Source organism: Carcharodon carcharias, chromosome 12, assembly GCF_017639515.1.
Source record: "Carcharodon carcharias isolate sCarCar2 chromosome 12, sCarCar2.pri, whole genome shotgun sequence".
NCBI classification, from domain to species: domain Eukaryota; kingdom Metazoa; phylum Chordata; class Chondrichthyes; order Lamniformes; family Lamnidae; genus Carcharodon; species Carcharodon carcharias.
The window spans coordinates 64,169,663-64,186,418 of NC_054478.1; the positions used below are offsets into that span (position 1 = coordinate 64,169,663).

At 39.5% G+C, this 16,756-nt stretch overlaps 1 protein-coding gene across 8 annotated transcripts in view; it reads right to left on the minus strand.

Moving 5' to 3' along the window:
* Positions 1-3,974: 3,974 nt before the first annotated feature.
* Positions 3,975-16,756, minus strand: part of zgc:113184 (uncharacterized protein LOC553745 homolog) — an 83,585-nt gene continuing 70,803 nt past the window's right edge. For all 8 annotated transcript variants that reach the window (XM_041201831.1, XM_041201832.1, XM_041201833.1 and 5 more), the window contains one exon: positions 3,975-4,577. In XM_041201831.1, coding sequence (XP_041057765.1) covers positions 4,386-4,577 — 192 coding nt within the window. In that variant the 3' untranslated portion in view covers positions 3,975-4,385. The remainder of the gene's footprint in view (positions 4,578-16,756) is intronic.

Genomic DNA, 16,756 nt, shown 5'->3' on the forward strand with positions numbered 1-16,756 from the left:
ATTGTATAGTCCAGAAAGCATCAAAATAGCTTAAACAAAAAATATTTAAGTTGATATTTTATTCTAGAAATTCTTACTGGATAAACATTTTAATTTCAAAAAGAAATGTGGTGGAACCTCTTTTATTAAATAGCAACTTAATTTTGAGGTACATAGTTATATTTGAAATATACTATCATAAAATCCCAGTTACTTGTACTCCAACTTTTAATGAACAAATCTAGAAGAAATATTCATATATAATTCAAAGTACTTCCTTTTCATCAGTTTATATTTTTTAACTAGATAGCCATCCATGATTCCAGCATATTATACAAAACTTTCTCTCATTTCTCATGCCAATCTGGATTTTCAAAACAATTGCAAAACGGATGTAGATTAGAGAATTATGAAGTACCAATTACATTATTTGCAATTTGAACACTCCAATACAGGTTCTGATACAAAGTCATCCTGGACATCACTTTGTTAAGCAGGAGCCTATGTAAACAAGGCTTTTACTTAAATTTACTATTTTAATTGAAGATTTATAGTTTAAAAACCTGTAAAATTCTTAATTTTATATCCCATAATGGTTACAATATTTTATATGCAGGCTTTTCCTGACTGTACTATTATTGCTAAAACACAATGTTGCTTTGCACACGTAAAAAGAATTACATATATTAAGACCCCCCCACCGCCCTTTACACAGTATGAATTCCATCACTTTCTACTTCTCTTTAGCCCTGAAAAAGAGTCATATGGACTCGAAACGTTAATTCTATTTCTCTCTCCACAGATGCTGTCAGGCCTGCTGAGTTTTTCAGCATTTTCTGTTTTTATTTAAGAATATACACATATTTGTCTGCAACCTGATTTATAGTTGGGAAAGCATACAGTGTCCAATGAACATGGACAATCTATTACGCCTGCCACATTTTCATAGTGGTCAATGAATTAAAACTAATTATTTAAGAAAAAAATACAACTTTAGGTCTAAATCTTAACATGATTCTTAGTTACCCGGTTAACTCCAACTTTTGTACATTTCGTTAAAATATTACAATTATATAATCAGAATATGAAAAGATGTGCAATATAAAGGACTATGTGATACATATGGGTTAGATGACATATTTTCACATCTCAGACAAGGGGTTGAATGCAGCCTCAGGAAAATTAGTGGCATCTGGACAAATCATATGATTGTTCTGGAAATATTACAGGTGTCTGGGAAAACCAACAAAAATCTGTCCTTATGTGCTGGGAAATCTGAGGCACAAACAAAAATCATATTAGCATCACAACGTGCTCCCAATTAAGGCTGGTATCTTCTTCAACAGGAGTTGAGTTGGTCAGAGAAAGAACCCAATAAGAATCTTCAAAATCCTGACGTTAGAAAAGGTACTGGCCCAGATCTTCCAGTCTCTGGATTGGCGGAGACCAGACATACCCTGAAGGATGCGCTATGGGATCCCTAGAAAATTCCAGCACAAGGACTCTGTGGGAACTGCCCAGGAAGTTTGAACTTGTGATGGGTAATTCCTTAGCTTCTGAAAAAGTCTCCAACTCTGTGTTAAGAGTCGGAAACTTCACAGGGTTCCAACTTATCTGGATGGTTACCCAGGAAATCTTAAGACTGAAAACAGCATGTCTAACTCATGGGTAACTATACAACTGACCACCCCCCACCACCTCACGCTGACTCCCCACTGACCCCTCGACGCCCCCGCCGACACTCCGAATCCCGACCTTCCCACTCTATGACCCTCTGACTTCCCCTATAACCTGAGTCAACCTCACCGCCCTACCGACTTAGCTCACACACATAACACACTAAAACACTATTTAAATGTCCCAAAGCTTTTCAGTATGTTAGTGAATGAAGACTTGCCAGAATGCGGCAGCTAGTACCATAAAAAGGGAATATGACATCGCTTCCCCTGACAATCCTGCATTATGAGGAAGGAGTCTAAGAGCAGGTACGCTCTGCATTTTTGAAGAGGCCCATTTCGGAAGTCCGGGCCATAAGTAAAGAGCTCTGGTGTTGTGCAAGAAAATAGGAGTAGAGTGGGAATCACACAGTGATTGCCTCTCCTCAGAAGATTTAACCCATTATGATTTAGGCAATGAAAAAGACAGAAGAGATCTAACACCTAATTGGAGTCCTGTTCAAGAAAAAAATCAAAATTTGAAATTACAGTTTTTAACATCTACCTCTTCAGTTGAATGACACCTTGAAAAAGGATCCATGTGACTGAATTGATCACCTTGGTTTGGTATTAATAGATAAGTCCACTAAGTGGACTTCCTTAGCGATAAACTAAAACATTTAAGGTCATCCTTTGTCCACACACTTGGTTTATGAGAGTAAAGGAAGTGGTAGAGACTTTTAAGAAGCCAGTATGTTACAGAATGATCAAGCCTGGGACTCTGTCCTCAAAGATCCACTTTGTAATGGTAATCTGTTACCATAAATGTTGTTTGTTTTAGTTAATGCACCTCTGTATCTAACTTCATTTTAGATGAAAGCATTTTAGATGAAGAGACATACAGACTCGAAACATTAATTCTGTCTTTCTCTCCACAGATGCTGTCAGATCTGCTGAGTTTTTCCAGCAATTTTTGTTTTTGTTTCATTTTAGATGACACTGGCAAGTGGGAATTAAGTATATTCCGTTCAGTTTTGTATGGAGGGCCTGTGGTGATTTAATAGGCTAGGGTAACTATTGATATATCTGCGATTCTGTTTTGTGGGGCAGTCCAAAGGTAAGCTAATTTTGGCATCTTATAAACCTTAGGTATGAAGGCTTGATTCCAATCCTCAATTCCAATGCATACAAGTTTGAAAGAGGGCAACATATTCAAATGCTAGTCTTAAACTAAGAGTACATACTGGAATTTCAGATACAATAGGCTGGATTTCCCTGGTCCAGTGGAAAATAAGTGCTAGCTGTTCGAGATAGCTCCCCGCACATTCTTGCCATGGAAAAGTTTCCCAGGGGTGATCTAAGAAGCAGATTGCCTGCTAACTGCACGGAAATGGCAGAGAATTTAAATCGTTATATAGGGACAATTTTGCAATACTACCAACATTTTCCCAGTGGCAGAGAACCACCTCGCCACATGGGGAGGCTGAGAGGTCCATGAGGCGCCCTCCTTGTGACAGTTGCCGGGGCGGGGGGGGGCACGTGGTTAGGCCATCAAAGCCAGAAGTTCCATCACCCAAAGAGCAAGAAAGGTGTCCTCCACCCATACCCTAACAATCCAACTGAGGGGGTTTCCCCTTCGAGGGGCTTGCCACCTTCCCTCCTCTAAAATATTTCATTATTTTTATGCCTCTGAGGGCACCTCTATGTTGAGGGTGCCCTCCCAGTTACTCACCAGCCTCAGCAGGGCCCACCTATCCTGGTGAGGCTGCTGACAATCTAGAGCTGCGAGCCCTTTAATTGGACTGGCAGCATGAGGAGCTTGCCCGCAGTGGCCAATTAGGAGGCTGCCTCCAGGAAAATATCTCCGCCAGTCTGGCTCCCACCAAATGTGGGCTCAGAACCCTCACTTGATCCTGCGTCAGGGTCCCACAGCCAGTAGGAAAGTCCTGGCCACTAGTTCTGATCGTGTGCAATTTAGCATTCATCGATCCAACGGCCTAAAGCAATGTGGTAAACATCTCTTTCTGATGGCTTTGAGGAATTACTTTGATAGTCTCAATAATTTAAAATTTGAAATAAGTTCATAAGACAAAATTCTTCATAATTCTCTACTAACTCATCAACAAATTCAAACTAATGCAGGATGTAAAATTGTGACAGCAGCACAATAATGGTTCAGTTGGGAGGTTTGAGTTAAGCCATGTTGTGGAAGAATAGTGAATTTTTTTGATGCTGACATTAAGTGAAAAAATGTGAAAGATAACTAGAAACTTCAAAACAAATAAAGAAATAAAATTCACTGCAATTCTTCAGGAAAATAATGTAAAAGGATTGCATGGATGATAACAATTGCTGTATTTAATTCATCAGCTTTTCAATACTACAACTCCACTCAATGATCTGCTCATTTTTTAATACTGACATGGATGACCTGCAATTCGAATATTCAAATTCCATGTCACACAAATAACCCTTGTACAATAGGACTATTTGCTTCAAATTAACTTTAGTCAGAATGTACAGTGAAAAAACTGAATAACTACACAATATATTTCTTTAAAAATCAAACATTTTCCCTATTGTAAAAAAAAAAGCTGTTTCAATAAAAAAACACAATGTACTAGCATTCAATTCATAAATGTCCTTTTGGTATTTACAATTCCACACTAACAAGGACTATTTTGTACATTGAGCATACATGTTAAGTTCACAAGACAGGTTTCTTCTTTTCAATGTGGAAATGTACAAGCATTAAGATCCATTTTTAGCAACATCCACAAAGTGTGAATTAAGATGCCTGAGGAAGTCTTCCCTAGATGTGGTGCCTGCTGGGAAGGCTGCCTGACAGAATTCACAGATTTTGGAGTTTAGGTCCAGGTCAGAGTCTTTGGATGCTTGATGCAGTAATTCACCCTCTATATTGTGGTATGGATTCCACACAGGCTGCAGGAGAGAGGAGACATTTTTCATTACTGAACGTGCTGTGTAAATGGAAAACACACCATATGTCTATAAAAGTCAGATTATAATGCAACAGCTTTCGCAGAATAATCAGCCCTTATGGCAGTCTAGAAAAATATATTCTGATCAACCTTTTATCTACCTCAGTACTGTGTAGGAAATCAGCTCAAAATACCCATTTTGCAGGATTGTTTTTTCTAAAACAATGTCTCAACAACAATAAATGCACACACGTATGTCCAAAAGATAGCTTTTCAAATTGATTAAAAAGTGATTCACCCGTTAATTTGCATTAAAAACGCTCAATAAGAGCAACACACAATGACGCAGTTTCTCACTTTCATAAAGTCCAGAGATTTCTTTAGTCAATTTTTAAACATCTCACATACAAACTTGCATTTTCATACATTACAACAATTTCAGTGCATAGAAAGGCTACAGAGCATAAAAGTATTAAAATAGTTGGTACACAGCATGTTTTATTTAATATCACACATTGCTGGTGTATTGGGTCAGAAAAGTAAAAATTTAGTAACTATGTGATAGCTTAAGTATACTGATCTGAACTATTCTTTAAACTTGCTATGTAGCAGAGTGCATGAATTCTAACTGCATAGCTGGGTCAGCATCAATGCATATTAATATCCTAATTTTAAGTGTAATAGCACCACTTCCTGTTGTTAATAAACATTTTGCTTGATGTATGTAACTAGCAGTTGGTGTAAATTGCACATGAAATCTGCTTAGGTGCAGACAGAACATTTATCTAAAGCTACTGAAACATATGTATTTGCTAAATACTGTACTTGACAGAATATAAAACTCAGATTGTAACTGCTCCCAGGAGGGTGCAATTTATAAGGGGATTTTGTATTGCAGACTACTTATAAATGTTCACTGACTTAAGCTGTCTTTGTACCTTATCCTTGGCATCAGTGTTAGACCAACATTTTCTGCACACAGTGCCAAAACAGTATAAAGCTGCCAGTGCAGGCTGCTACTGGAGGAAATGCCAGCGCTTTGTTTCATTTTATACCAGTGGCAGTATAATGATTTCTGGTGTGATGCCTACTTTTTAAACCTACCTATATATTTTTGAAACATAATTCTGGGTACAGTGGCTCATCATTTAATTTCTACCAACTGAGAAAGGCTTGTCAGTAATAAACTGTCCCAAGTGGGGCTCCAAAAAGCAGCACTCCGTACAGATATTTAAGAGGTGCAAGTAGGCAACAAAACACAGGTCCCTAAAAACATCTGAGCTAATTAAATCAACAGAAAACTCCACAGATACACCTGGACTGATTCAAAGACAAACTTGCATCAACTATAACACCAAACAGTTTTTCCATTGTGACTTTCTGTCATCCACTACCACCAAAAAGATCCAGAAACTAGTTGTATTTGAACTCCCATCCAATGTCTCAGTGAACATGTCAAGGGACATTAGGGAGGGCAAAGTTGGCCATGGCTCCTGTTATCCAGTGACTCCTGCTGGAAATGCACATGTGTGGATGTAAGGAAAGGGCTGAATTGGCTCAGCTGCAATGGCCCCTGTATCTTAACAACATTCTGACATTCGCTTTAAAACTAATAAGTAATTAATGGCCACTTAGTGAGGCACCAGAGGATTCCCAGGACCTGTGTAATTGTTCCAGTAAGTATTCAATGTCTTCAGGAAAAGAGAGAAGATAATTGGCAAACTAAATAAATGTCTTTCAATTCTTTTGTAAATTATAGCAGCTGAATTGGAACACAAAATGGATAACCGAGAGATTCTAAAATTTTGAACATCATCAGGCTATTGAATTAGCTGAAAGGCAACGTGTCAATCAAGTATGTTTTAATTTTTAATGTAACAGTTAAGCTATTTAAAATTTTGAATGTCAAGAATAAGTCAGAAGAAATAACCTGACACTTATACTTTGACCTATACAGCTCAATATCAGATTGCTTTGAATAACTTCATGCAATATGATAATCTTCCTTTATGTCTAAACAGCGTAAGTATTTTGCAAGAAAAGAATAGTATTTTGCTCCCTAGCGCACAAACAGGAAGGAACTCTGGAATAGGTAACTGACATGATACATTAGCAAACTGAAGACACACAGAAGGGAGTGATATTTGATGGTAGTTAAATAGGACTACTTCATGTAATTTTATTAATTTCCATGGAAACAAAGATCTTTAAATAAATGACAATGTTATGGAAAACTGCACTTTATAGTCAACAATTTCATACATATTAATGTAACTTTACTAACTGCATATCATAATCAATGAGTTGATAACCCCTTTCTATGCAACTTAGCAGCAATTCTTGTTTTATATTTTTAAATAACATGCCTCTTCATAACATGTAATTACATACCAGCTGCTTCATTTGCTTCTGTACAGTTTTGCACTGTACAAAGCAGGGTGCCATCTACTGAAAATAGATACTCAGATAACTAGTAAAAGAACAATCCAATGAGATAATAGAAAAAGGCATTAGTAACAAGTAATGTGATAGAGTGTGTGTGTTTCACAGCTCCACAGGGCTTCTAAGTAATAGAGGAAATAGTGTAATTTGTTTTTGCTAAATCTCTTACAACAGCATTGGTGATAAACATGATGCAAAAGAATTAATATACTGTACTGACTATATAGCAAGCAACAGACCTTGGGCTAGAACGTTTGAGAAACCCTATGGACAACACATTTTTGTCTCAATAAAAATGCAAGACTTTCTTTAGAAGTTGTGTTTGTTACTATGTTCATGTTTACTGCTAAACAATATGGCCTGGAATTCACTCCAATGACAATACTAGTTCTGAACATCCGAAGTTAGACTGTTGTGCTCCCCAATCCTCCAGCTGTAAACTTACAACACAATTTGTTGGAAGATAATGAGAATATATGCAGCAAGCATAATGGTGGATTGGGAGCAGTGCAGCCAATGGCTAAAGTAATGCTACTTGGACCCAGATATATTTAAAATAGATGCATAAAAGTTGATGGGCAGAAACAAGCACATTAGATGCAGCAATGACCCTCCCTTTCCCACTGAACAACACAAAAACCCAATTCCAGTATTGACTGAGCAGAAATTGTCTCCAATTAAATATTGTGAGGCCTGATGCCATTATCATTGGTTCCCTGGCACAAATTCTGTTCCCTATGTGATAGCGGTCACAAGTTTTGGAGGTGTTGTCGAAGAAGGCTTGGCGAGTTGCTGCAGTGCATCCTGTGGATAGTACACAAAGCAGCCACAATGGAGAGATGATGTTTCAGGCGGTGAATGGGGTGCAATGAAGTGGACTGCTTTGTGCTGAATAGTGTTGAGCTTCTTGAGTGCTGTTGGAGCTAAACCCGCCCAAGCAAGTGGAGTGTATTCCATCATACTCTCGACTTCTGTATGGTAGAGAGGCCTTGGCAGTCAGGTGACCGTTCACTACAGAATATAATATAATCAGCCCCTGGTTTTCTCTAGTAGCCATTGTATTTATGTAGGTGGCCCAGTTGAGTTTCTGGTCAATGGAGACCTTGGAATGTTGATGTTGGTGTTTTCAGTGATAGCAATGCCATTTAACATTATAGTGGTGGAGTTATGATTTCTTGTTAGAGATGATCATTGTCTCACACATGTAACTGCTTCTTGTCACTTATCAGTCCAAGCCTGGGTGTTACCTAGTGTTGCTACATGGAGGCATGGAGCACCTCATCATCTGAGGAGTTGAAAATGGAACAGAACATTGGAATCATCTGCAAACAAAAACTACATCTGACCTTATGATGGAGGGTAGGTAACTGAAAAAGCAGCTGAAGATAGCTGGGCCTATCACATTTCCGTTTTACACAGACACAGGGGTCACGTGATCCCTTGATGTCAGTGGTACTTACATCTCACCTGTAAATCTTTATGGAGTCTTCCACAAAGTATACATTCAGTTCCAATCTACCATCCATGGATCCTCAAGTGTGTTGTCTTGCAATCAACCTGATCCCAAAATGACCCAAATTATTTCCTCCACCACTAAGGATAACAGACACGAGCTGGTTATAAGAGAACTAAGTAGTTAGAGTTTATGCCCTCACTAGATGGACAGTAGGTATCAAGAACTTGTCCAACAGCACAATTCACCATAAAACGTGAAGCAAGTGCACTGTCACCGTTCTGCAATCGTGTTTGAACGCAGACATTAACCCAATAAGCTCCTGGAGTTGGAGGTACAAAGTTGCAGCAACTACTCATTTCTTTATAAGCTCAGTCAAGGTAGGCACTGATAAATGTGCATGTGTTTATATAATCAGCCTCCAACTGTTGTTATTCCTAGTCTGAAAAGTTCAGTCATCAGCAACATGATTAACTCCTACTTTCGAAGTAGTAGAAGGAACTATACAGGACAGTCGCCTTGATGTTCAAAAGTCCAAACCTAATGACAATAACCAGGTTTACTCATTACCAACTGCTTAATACGGCTTCTTATGGAAAAGCCTTTGGCAAATAAACGTATTCACCACAAAACTGATTTCCTGCATAGGTGACTAAACAACAGGCTGAAGTGACTGAAGCGCTTCCTCCCTGCAACCATTTGCTTTTTCCCATCTGGATCTTACACAGGCTAAAGGAAATCCACCTTTTGCATGCCCAATAACTTTCAACTATGAAAGAGAACTATTACTACCCTCTTACACCCAAGGTCAACATGCACTGGGACTCTGAAGGGGAATGATGAAGGCCAGTTTTCTTCATCCCTTCTTTAAAGGCAACAACCAAGCTCTTCATGGAAGACAGCAGAATGCACATATATTGTTGTGAATGAACAACTGGGGGAAATCACTTGCATTTTTTCTTCCAGAACTATAACACTGTGCTAAATGGCAAGCAGTATCCTATCCCACTGGTTCTTCATTATTCAAGATGGTGAAAGATACACATTAGATCCTGAACAAAGCCACTAAACCATCTGTGAAAACAAGCATCATGGCTTTTTGAGAAACAGCTTGAACTGACATTCAAGCTGCTGTGTTTAATACAAAAGCAAAATACTGTAGATGCTGGGAATACCCAGAAGGTCAGGCAGCATCTGTGGAGAGAGAAACAGAGTTAAAGTTCGAATGAAAGTTCATTGACCTGAGTATTTCCAGCGCTTCCTATTTTCGTTACAGTGCTATGTTTTCATGTTCTTCGAACCTGTTCCCTCAAGGTCCTCTTGCTCTGCAATATGACCATGCTACTTCCATTCAGAGACCAATTACTATTTTTTTAAAAAACCAAAATGCATCGCCTGATTCTTAGTGACAATGAATTCCATCTGCCACCTTTTAAGCAATTTCGTCCCCTCTTATTAATATCCCTTTGTAGTTTACTTTGGTCTTCTAAGGAATGAACTGTACCTCCTATTTTGGTTTCATCTTCAAATTTCAATGTAATTTCCTTTAGAGCTGTATAAGCAGTGCGTGGCTAGGATCTGGAATGCACTGCCCAAGAGTGTGGTGAAAGCAGATTCAATCATGGCTTTCAAAAGAGAAGTGGTCCATTATCTGAAGAGGAAAAATTTGCAGGGGTACGGGGAAAAGGCAGGGGAGTGGCACTAAGCAAATTGCTCTTGCAGAGAACTGGCACAGACACGCCAGGCCAAATGGCCTCTTTCTGTGCTGTAACCGTTCTATGATATCCAGATTTTTGCTATTGATATACACAGTGAACAGAAGGAGCCCCTGAAGTGAACTCAGAGTAATATTACCCTCTTCCAACCGCTCTGATAAATAGCCCTTAACCTTTTCTATTTATTCTTTCACGGGGTGTGGGCGTCGCTGGCTAGGCCAGCAGTTTTCCCCCTTCTAACCAGTTTTTAATCTAGTTTCCATTTTCCCTCAAATTCCATTTCTCTTAAGCTTCTCTCATAATCTCCACTTGGGTACCTTGTCAATGATTATCCAAAAATCCATGGACACTACATCCACTAAATTTCTCCAATCTACCAAGCCTGTTACATCCTCAAGAATTGTGATGTTGGTCCCTTTTGAAATCAGTGTTGACTGTTTATAACTATTTTTTCTTTATCTAGATACATGGTTATTTCACCCTTAATGGAAGACTCAAATATTTCTTACCATTTCTTAACGTGTTAAGCGAACTAGCCTGTAATTACCCACATTAGCACAGTCTCCGTTTTTTTTCCTAAATAAAACACACTGGCCATGCTCAAGTCCTTCAGCACACACCGATGCTCAATACAGCCCTAAAATATATTTGCTTGGGCCTCTTCAATTTCCGCCTTCAACTCCTCAGCATTTTGTCTACCTTTACCCGAACTAAAATTTTCTTTCGTCTATCACAGTATCACTCATCTTGCACTTAATCACATTAGGATTCACATTCTGCAAAAGTCCAGCACTGCAAATTCAGTTCTGTTAAATCCCTGGATGCCACCCCATCCCACATGAAACCACTTAAGCTCAAGGACACCTGTAACAAAGCACCATATCTTAGCACTTTCATTCTAACAAAGTACAGAACTCTCTCCAAATGCTAACAGAATCCAAGATTCCACCTCCATACCATTAAATCCCAGGATTTCAATTCTACAAAGCTTAGGATGCCCATTTCCATATTGTTAAATATCAGTATCTTCACACCAGTTCTTCCAAATTGCAAAAGCACCCCAAGTGCTCCAGACCACAAATTCTCCACCAGGAGCTGTCAAATACCACCTTTCTACCCTGGTTTTAGAATCTTTTCCCTGGCTTAGTCAGTCATTATTAATGAATGGCCTTGGTAATACATTGCATGTTATAAAGCATAACACTCCTGTATCAACCACCCACCATGTGCAATATCATGAGAAATCAGTTTATATATCTGAGCAAATATCTCAAACGACTGCTCATGAGAAACCAGATGATATACTTGAATAAACAGCGGAGCATTATATAATGCAGTGCAGAATGTATTATTCAGAGGCTAAGATAAAGCTGTTGTTTTCAGAGCACAAAATGTAATTGGTGTCAAGCTCAGAGAGGCACAGTGAATTCAAATTTAATTGGTTTATGATGACACTGATTAAGCTGTAATTTAATTAAAATAATGTCTTCCATAGTCTTTCACATGGTGTCTAATACATACATTCGTAGGTACGTACAAGTGGCAGGAGTAGGCCATACAGCCTCACGAACTTTATCTGGCATTTGATAAGATCATGGCTGATCTGAATGTGGCCTCAATTCCACTTTCCTGCCTGACCCCATAACACTTGTTTTCCTTGTCAATCATGAATCTAACTCAGCCTTGAATATACTCAATGACCCAGCCTCCACTGCTAAGGAAGCAAATTCCGCAGGCCAATGATCCTCTGAGAGATAACATATCTTCTCATTTCTGAACTAAATGGGAAACCTAAGATAAAAGCAAAAAACTGCGGATGCTGGAAATCCAAAACAAAAATACCTGGATAAACTCAGCAGGTCTGACAGCATCTGCAGAGAGGAATACAGTTAACGTTTTGAGTCTGAATGACTCTTCAACAGAACTTCAACAGTTCTGTTGAAAAGTCATACAGACTCAAAACATTAACTGTATTCCTCTCTGCAGATGCTGTCAGACCTGCTGAGTTTTTCCAGGTATTTTTGTTTTAAATGGGAAACTTCACCTTTAAACCCTTAGTTCTAGTCTCGTCCATAAGTGGAAATATCTTCCGAGCATCTACCCTGTCAAGTTCCCTCAGGATCTTATATGTTTCAATAAGATCACCTCTCATTTTTCTAAATTCCAATGGGTATATGCCCAACCTGTTCAATCTTTTGTCATAATATAACTGATTCCTAATATGAAGGGATTGAGTGAACCTCCTCTGAATTGCTTCTAATGCAATTTTATCCTTTCTTAAGTAGAGACCAAAATGGTACACAATACTCCAGATGTGGTCCAACTAAGGTCCTGTAGAGCTGTAACAACACTTCCCAATTTTAATATTCCAGTACCAGGACACCCAGATCCCTCTGTACCGCAGAGTTCTGCAGTCTCTCTCCATTTAAATTGAATTCTGCTTTTCTATTCTTCCTGCCAAAGTGGACAATCTCACAATTCCCCACATTATACTCCATCTGCCAAATTTTTGCCCACTTACTTAACCTATTTATATATCCCTCTGTAGACTCTATGGCAGGATTTTCCTGTTGTCGGATGGGCACGGCAGGCAGGCCCAGCAGCAGTTGGAAAAGGTCCACCGCCCACGATTGGCCCCAGGACCTCGATTTCACGCTGGCTGTCCAGTTAACGGCCAGCCAGCATGAAAGGCACGCTGAGAAGTTCAGCACCGCCAGGGTGAGGGCAGGAGGAGGGCAAATGCAAAAGTCTGTGCATGCGTAGGAGGGTGCGCACCGAAAGCTCTCTGAAGGCACGGAGCAGCCTCAGGGAGCTGAAGCATTGTACAATTAAAAAGATTTTTAAAATGTTAAAAACATGTCCCAACATAGAACTCAGTAACAATAGCAGAAACATAAAAAAATTTTAGGCATAAATTTTTATTAATTATTCTTGGAAACCTCATCCCGCCCATGGATGAGGTTTCCTAAAATATCCAAAGGCCACTTGGTTAATTTGCCCGCCCGCCAACCATAAGGTTGGATGGGCAGCAAAAAATTACTTTTCATTAATTGATTAAAGGTCTTAATAGGCCTCTTAATTGTCGGCCGAATCTTGCGTGCACCCGTCAACCGAAATATCGCGCAAATGTGTGATGACATCAGGATGCTCGCCTGAAGTCATTGTGTACTAGTTTACGTGGGATGTAAAATTCTGCCCCATGTTCTCTTGACAATTTACATTCCTACTTATCTTTGCTCATCTGCAAAGTTAATTTCCATACATTCAGTCCCTTCGTTCAAGTCATTGATACAGTATGTAAATAGTTGAAGCTCCAGCATTGATCCCTGTGACACTCGACTAGTCACATTCTGCCAACCTGAAAAAGATCTCTGCTTCCTGTTAGCTAACCAATCCTCTATCCATGCTAATATATTTCCCCCTACACCATGAGTTATGCATTCTTATCAAACGCCTTTTGGAAATCCAATTACACCACATCTGCAGGTTCCCCTTTGTCCACCTTGCTTGTTACTTCCTCAAAGAACTCTAATCAATTAGTCAAACATGATTTCCCTTTCACAAAACCATGTTGACGCTGCCTGATCGCATTATGATTTTCTAAATGTCCTGCTATAACCTCCTTAATAGATTCTCACATTTTCCCTATGACAGATGCTAACTGACCTGTAGTTTCCTGCTTTCTGTCTCTCCCTTTTCTTGAATAGAGATGTTACATTAGCTATTTTCCAATCTGCTGGGACCTTCCCAGAATCTAGGGAATTTTGGAAGATCACAATCAATACATCTACTATTTCTGCAACCACTTCTTTTAAGACTCTTGGATGCAGGCCATCAGGTCTAGGGTTCTTGTCAGCTTTTAGCTCTAATAGTTTTCCCAGTATCTTTTCCCTATTGATTTCCCTGGCGAATGCACTGCTTCATAAAGATGATGTATTGCAAAATCAATTATTCTTTTACTAAAATCAAAATGTCTCCTTTAAGATTATAAAGTCTAATTGTCATTAATGAAACACTGGGTGATGTTGATTTTAATTTCTGCCATAAATTGGGTAGGCAGGCAGTGTGTCTCTTCCACCCATCTGAAGTGAGCAGGAGGCTCAATAGATTTTCCTGATCAGGCCCTAGTTAAATACAGAACGTGAGCTGCCAGTACTAATTCTGTTGTTTACGGGCATCTCGCTGTTTGGGGCAGCAGGAAATCATTAGCGTAAAGATTGTAGTGGAGCTGCAGCAGCGCCTTAATGGGGATAGCTAAAACAATGGCAAAGTTGGTGGGAGGGTGGGACGGAAGAGTTGAAGCAGCAGACTGAAATGGCAGGAAAATAATGTACAAGAGCTCAGAAAGCATTGATGAGTTCATGTTTAAGGCTTAAATGTCCCAAAAGTAATGAAGGAAAAGTTATTGGTAGGCTTCCTTCCAGCCTTGCCTGAATGCAGCTTATTATCCTTTAAGTAGTGCTGCAAATGGCTGCCTTCCATCCAGAATACCTGTCATTTGTGGGCAGGTTGAGGCAGTGGCAGTGCTGCTGACAAAAATAGCAATGGGGTCCTAACTGTGCAGGAGGACTCTTATTTTTACAGAATCACAGAATTGTTGTGCTGCAGAAAGTGGCCATTTGGCCTACTGTGTCTCCACTGGCTCTCTGAATGAGCAACTCACCTTGTGCCATCCCCCGTCTTCTCCCCATAACCCTGTGCATTTTTCCTTTTCAGATAACAGTCTAATTCCCTTTGGAATGCTTCAACTGAACCTATCCACCACGCTGTCAGGCAATACATTACACACCCTAGCCATTCACTGCGTGAAAAATTCTCTCATCATAACACTTCGGTTCCTTTTACTAATGACTTTAAATCTGCCCTCTTGTTTCGATCCTTTCACTGTTTCTTCCTATCTACTCTGTCCAGAACCCTCATATGATTTTGAATACCTCTATCAAATCCCCTCTCAACCTTCTTTTCTCCAAGGAAAACAGTCCTAACTTCCTCATCCTTGGAACAATTCCCGTGAATCTTTTCTGCACCTTCTCTAATGCATTCACATCCTTCCTAAGGTGGACATATTCTAGCTGAGGCCAAACTAGTGACTTATACAAATTCAACATGACCTCCTTGCTCTTGTACTCTATGCCCTTATTAATAAAGCCCAAGATACTGTATGCTTTATTAACTGCTCTCCCAACCTGTCCGACCACCTCTGATGATTTATGCACCAGAAAACACCCAGGTCGCTCTGCTCCTACATCCCCTTTAGAGTTGTACCCTTTATTTCATATTGTCTCTCCATGTTCATCCCACCAAAATGAAAATATATTAGTTATGCACTTACTGGTTTCAGGTGGGAGTGTTAGCTGCCAACATTGAGGCCCATCTGAAGATTGCAATGGCCTTCCGCAATAAGTTGGCAACTTTGTTTTGGCTGCAATTTTCTTCCTGATAGTGCCCAGTTAACACTGAGAAACAGGAAGCAGGGAACTAAAAATCAAACCTTGTAGATTCAGAAATGAATAGCTGGAGCTTAAGGTGTCAGCTGTAGTTGTTTCTTTTGTTCGGTTCAGTCAGAGGTTAGAGATAATCAGATACCAAATAAGTACCTTCTTTTCTATGAGTGTGGCACTGAAATTTGAATGCGATATTTGAAACATGTAGATAGGAAATGTTTGGAAAAGTTGGATGAAAAAACATATGGATCTCCAGGAAGTTGGGACATTTTATTTCTTTCTTGTCTGTTTTCACTCTGTCTAATTCTTCTCTTTCCTTTTTTTGACAGGTGGTGTAATGTGGCATGTAAAGAGGCTGCAAAAGGCTACATTTTGAGTAGGAGTTGCAGGGAAACTCATTATGTCCATATTTTCATGGAAAATATAAGTCAAGGCTGTGATCATTATACATTTCTATAGTTTTACTTAATTTATTTTTTAAAGTTGAGGATTTACAGAGACAGTAGAGAAGATTTTTCAGGTTCCAGGGATATAAGAGGACATTAGAAGCATTGAGAAGACGGGTTGATTTGCGTCAGCAGTAATGAGAAGCTAGGCTAAATCTGCGGAAGCAATGATTTCAGGTGATGGAATGTGAATATCCAAGAATATTGTGGAGAAGGTTTGTGGAGAATTTGGTTCTTGGAGTAGTGGCTGAGGATTCTGAGGCCTGGGCTTTTTAGTGTGTTGAAAGTGTAGATGCGATGGAAGATACAAGTGCTACAGTGTGACAGTAAGATTGTTCTTAGGGTATGGAAGCACTGGGATAACATGACAAGCTGGGGCGTATTGGAAGAGCTGTTGTTAGGGAATCCTAGAAAAAGAGCAATAAGCACTTGAAATTTAAACCTGGTTTCTGGGACAAGGTTGAGAACACCGCGACCAAGATTTTCTCAGAAGTTGGATGCCATTGGGAAGCTTATGAAAAAGCGTGAGTGCCTAGCATGGGAGCAGTGGGAGTGGAAAGCAGTAGCAGGAAAAGGGGTGGGGGAGGCGGGGGGAACAAGCGCCTGTACTTTAGGTACTGGTGATAGAGTAGTGGGTAAAAAGGAGAATGAAGTTTGTAAAGCCTTCCCAAACTCCCCAA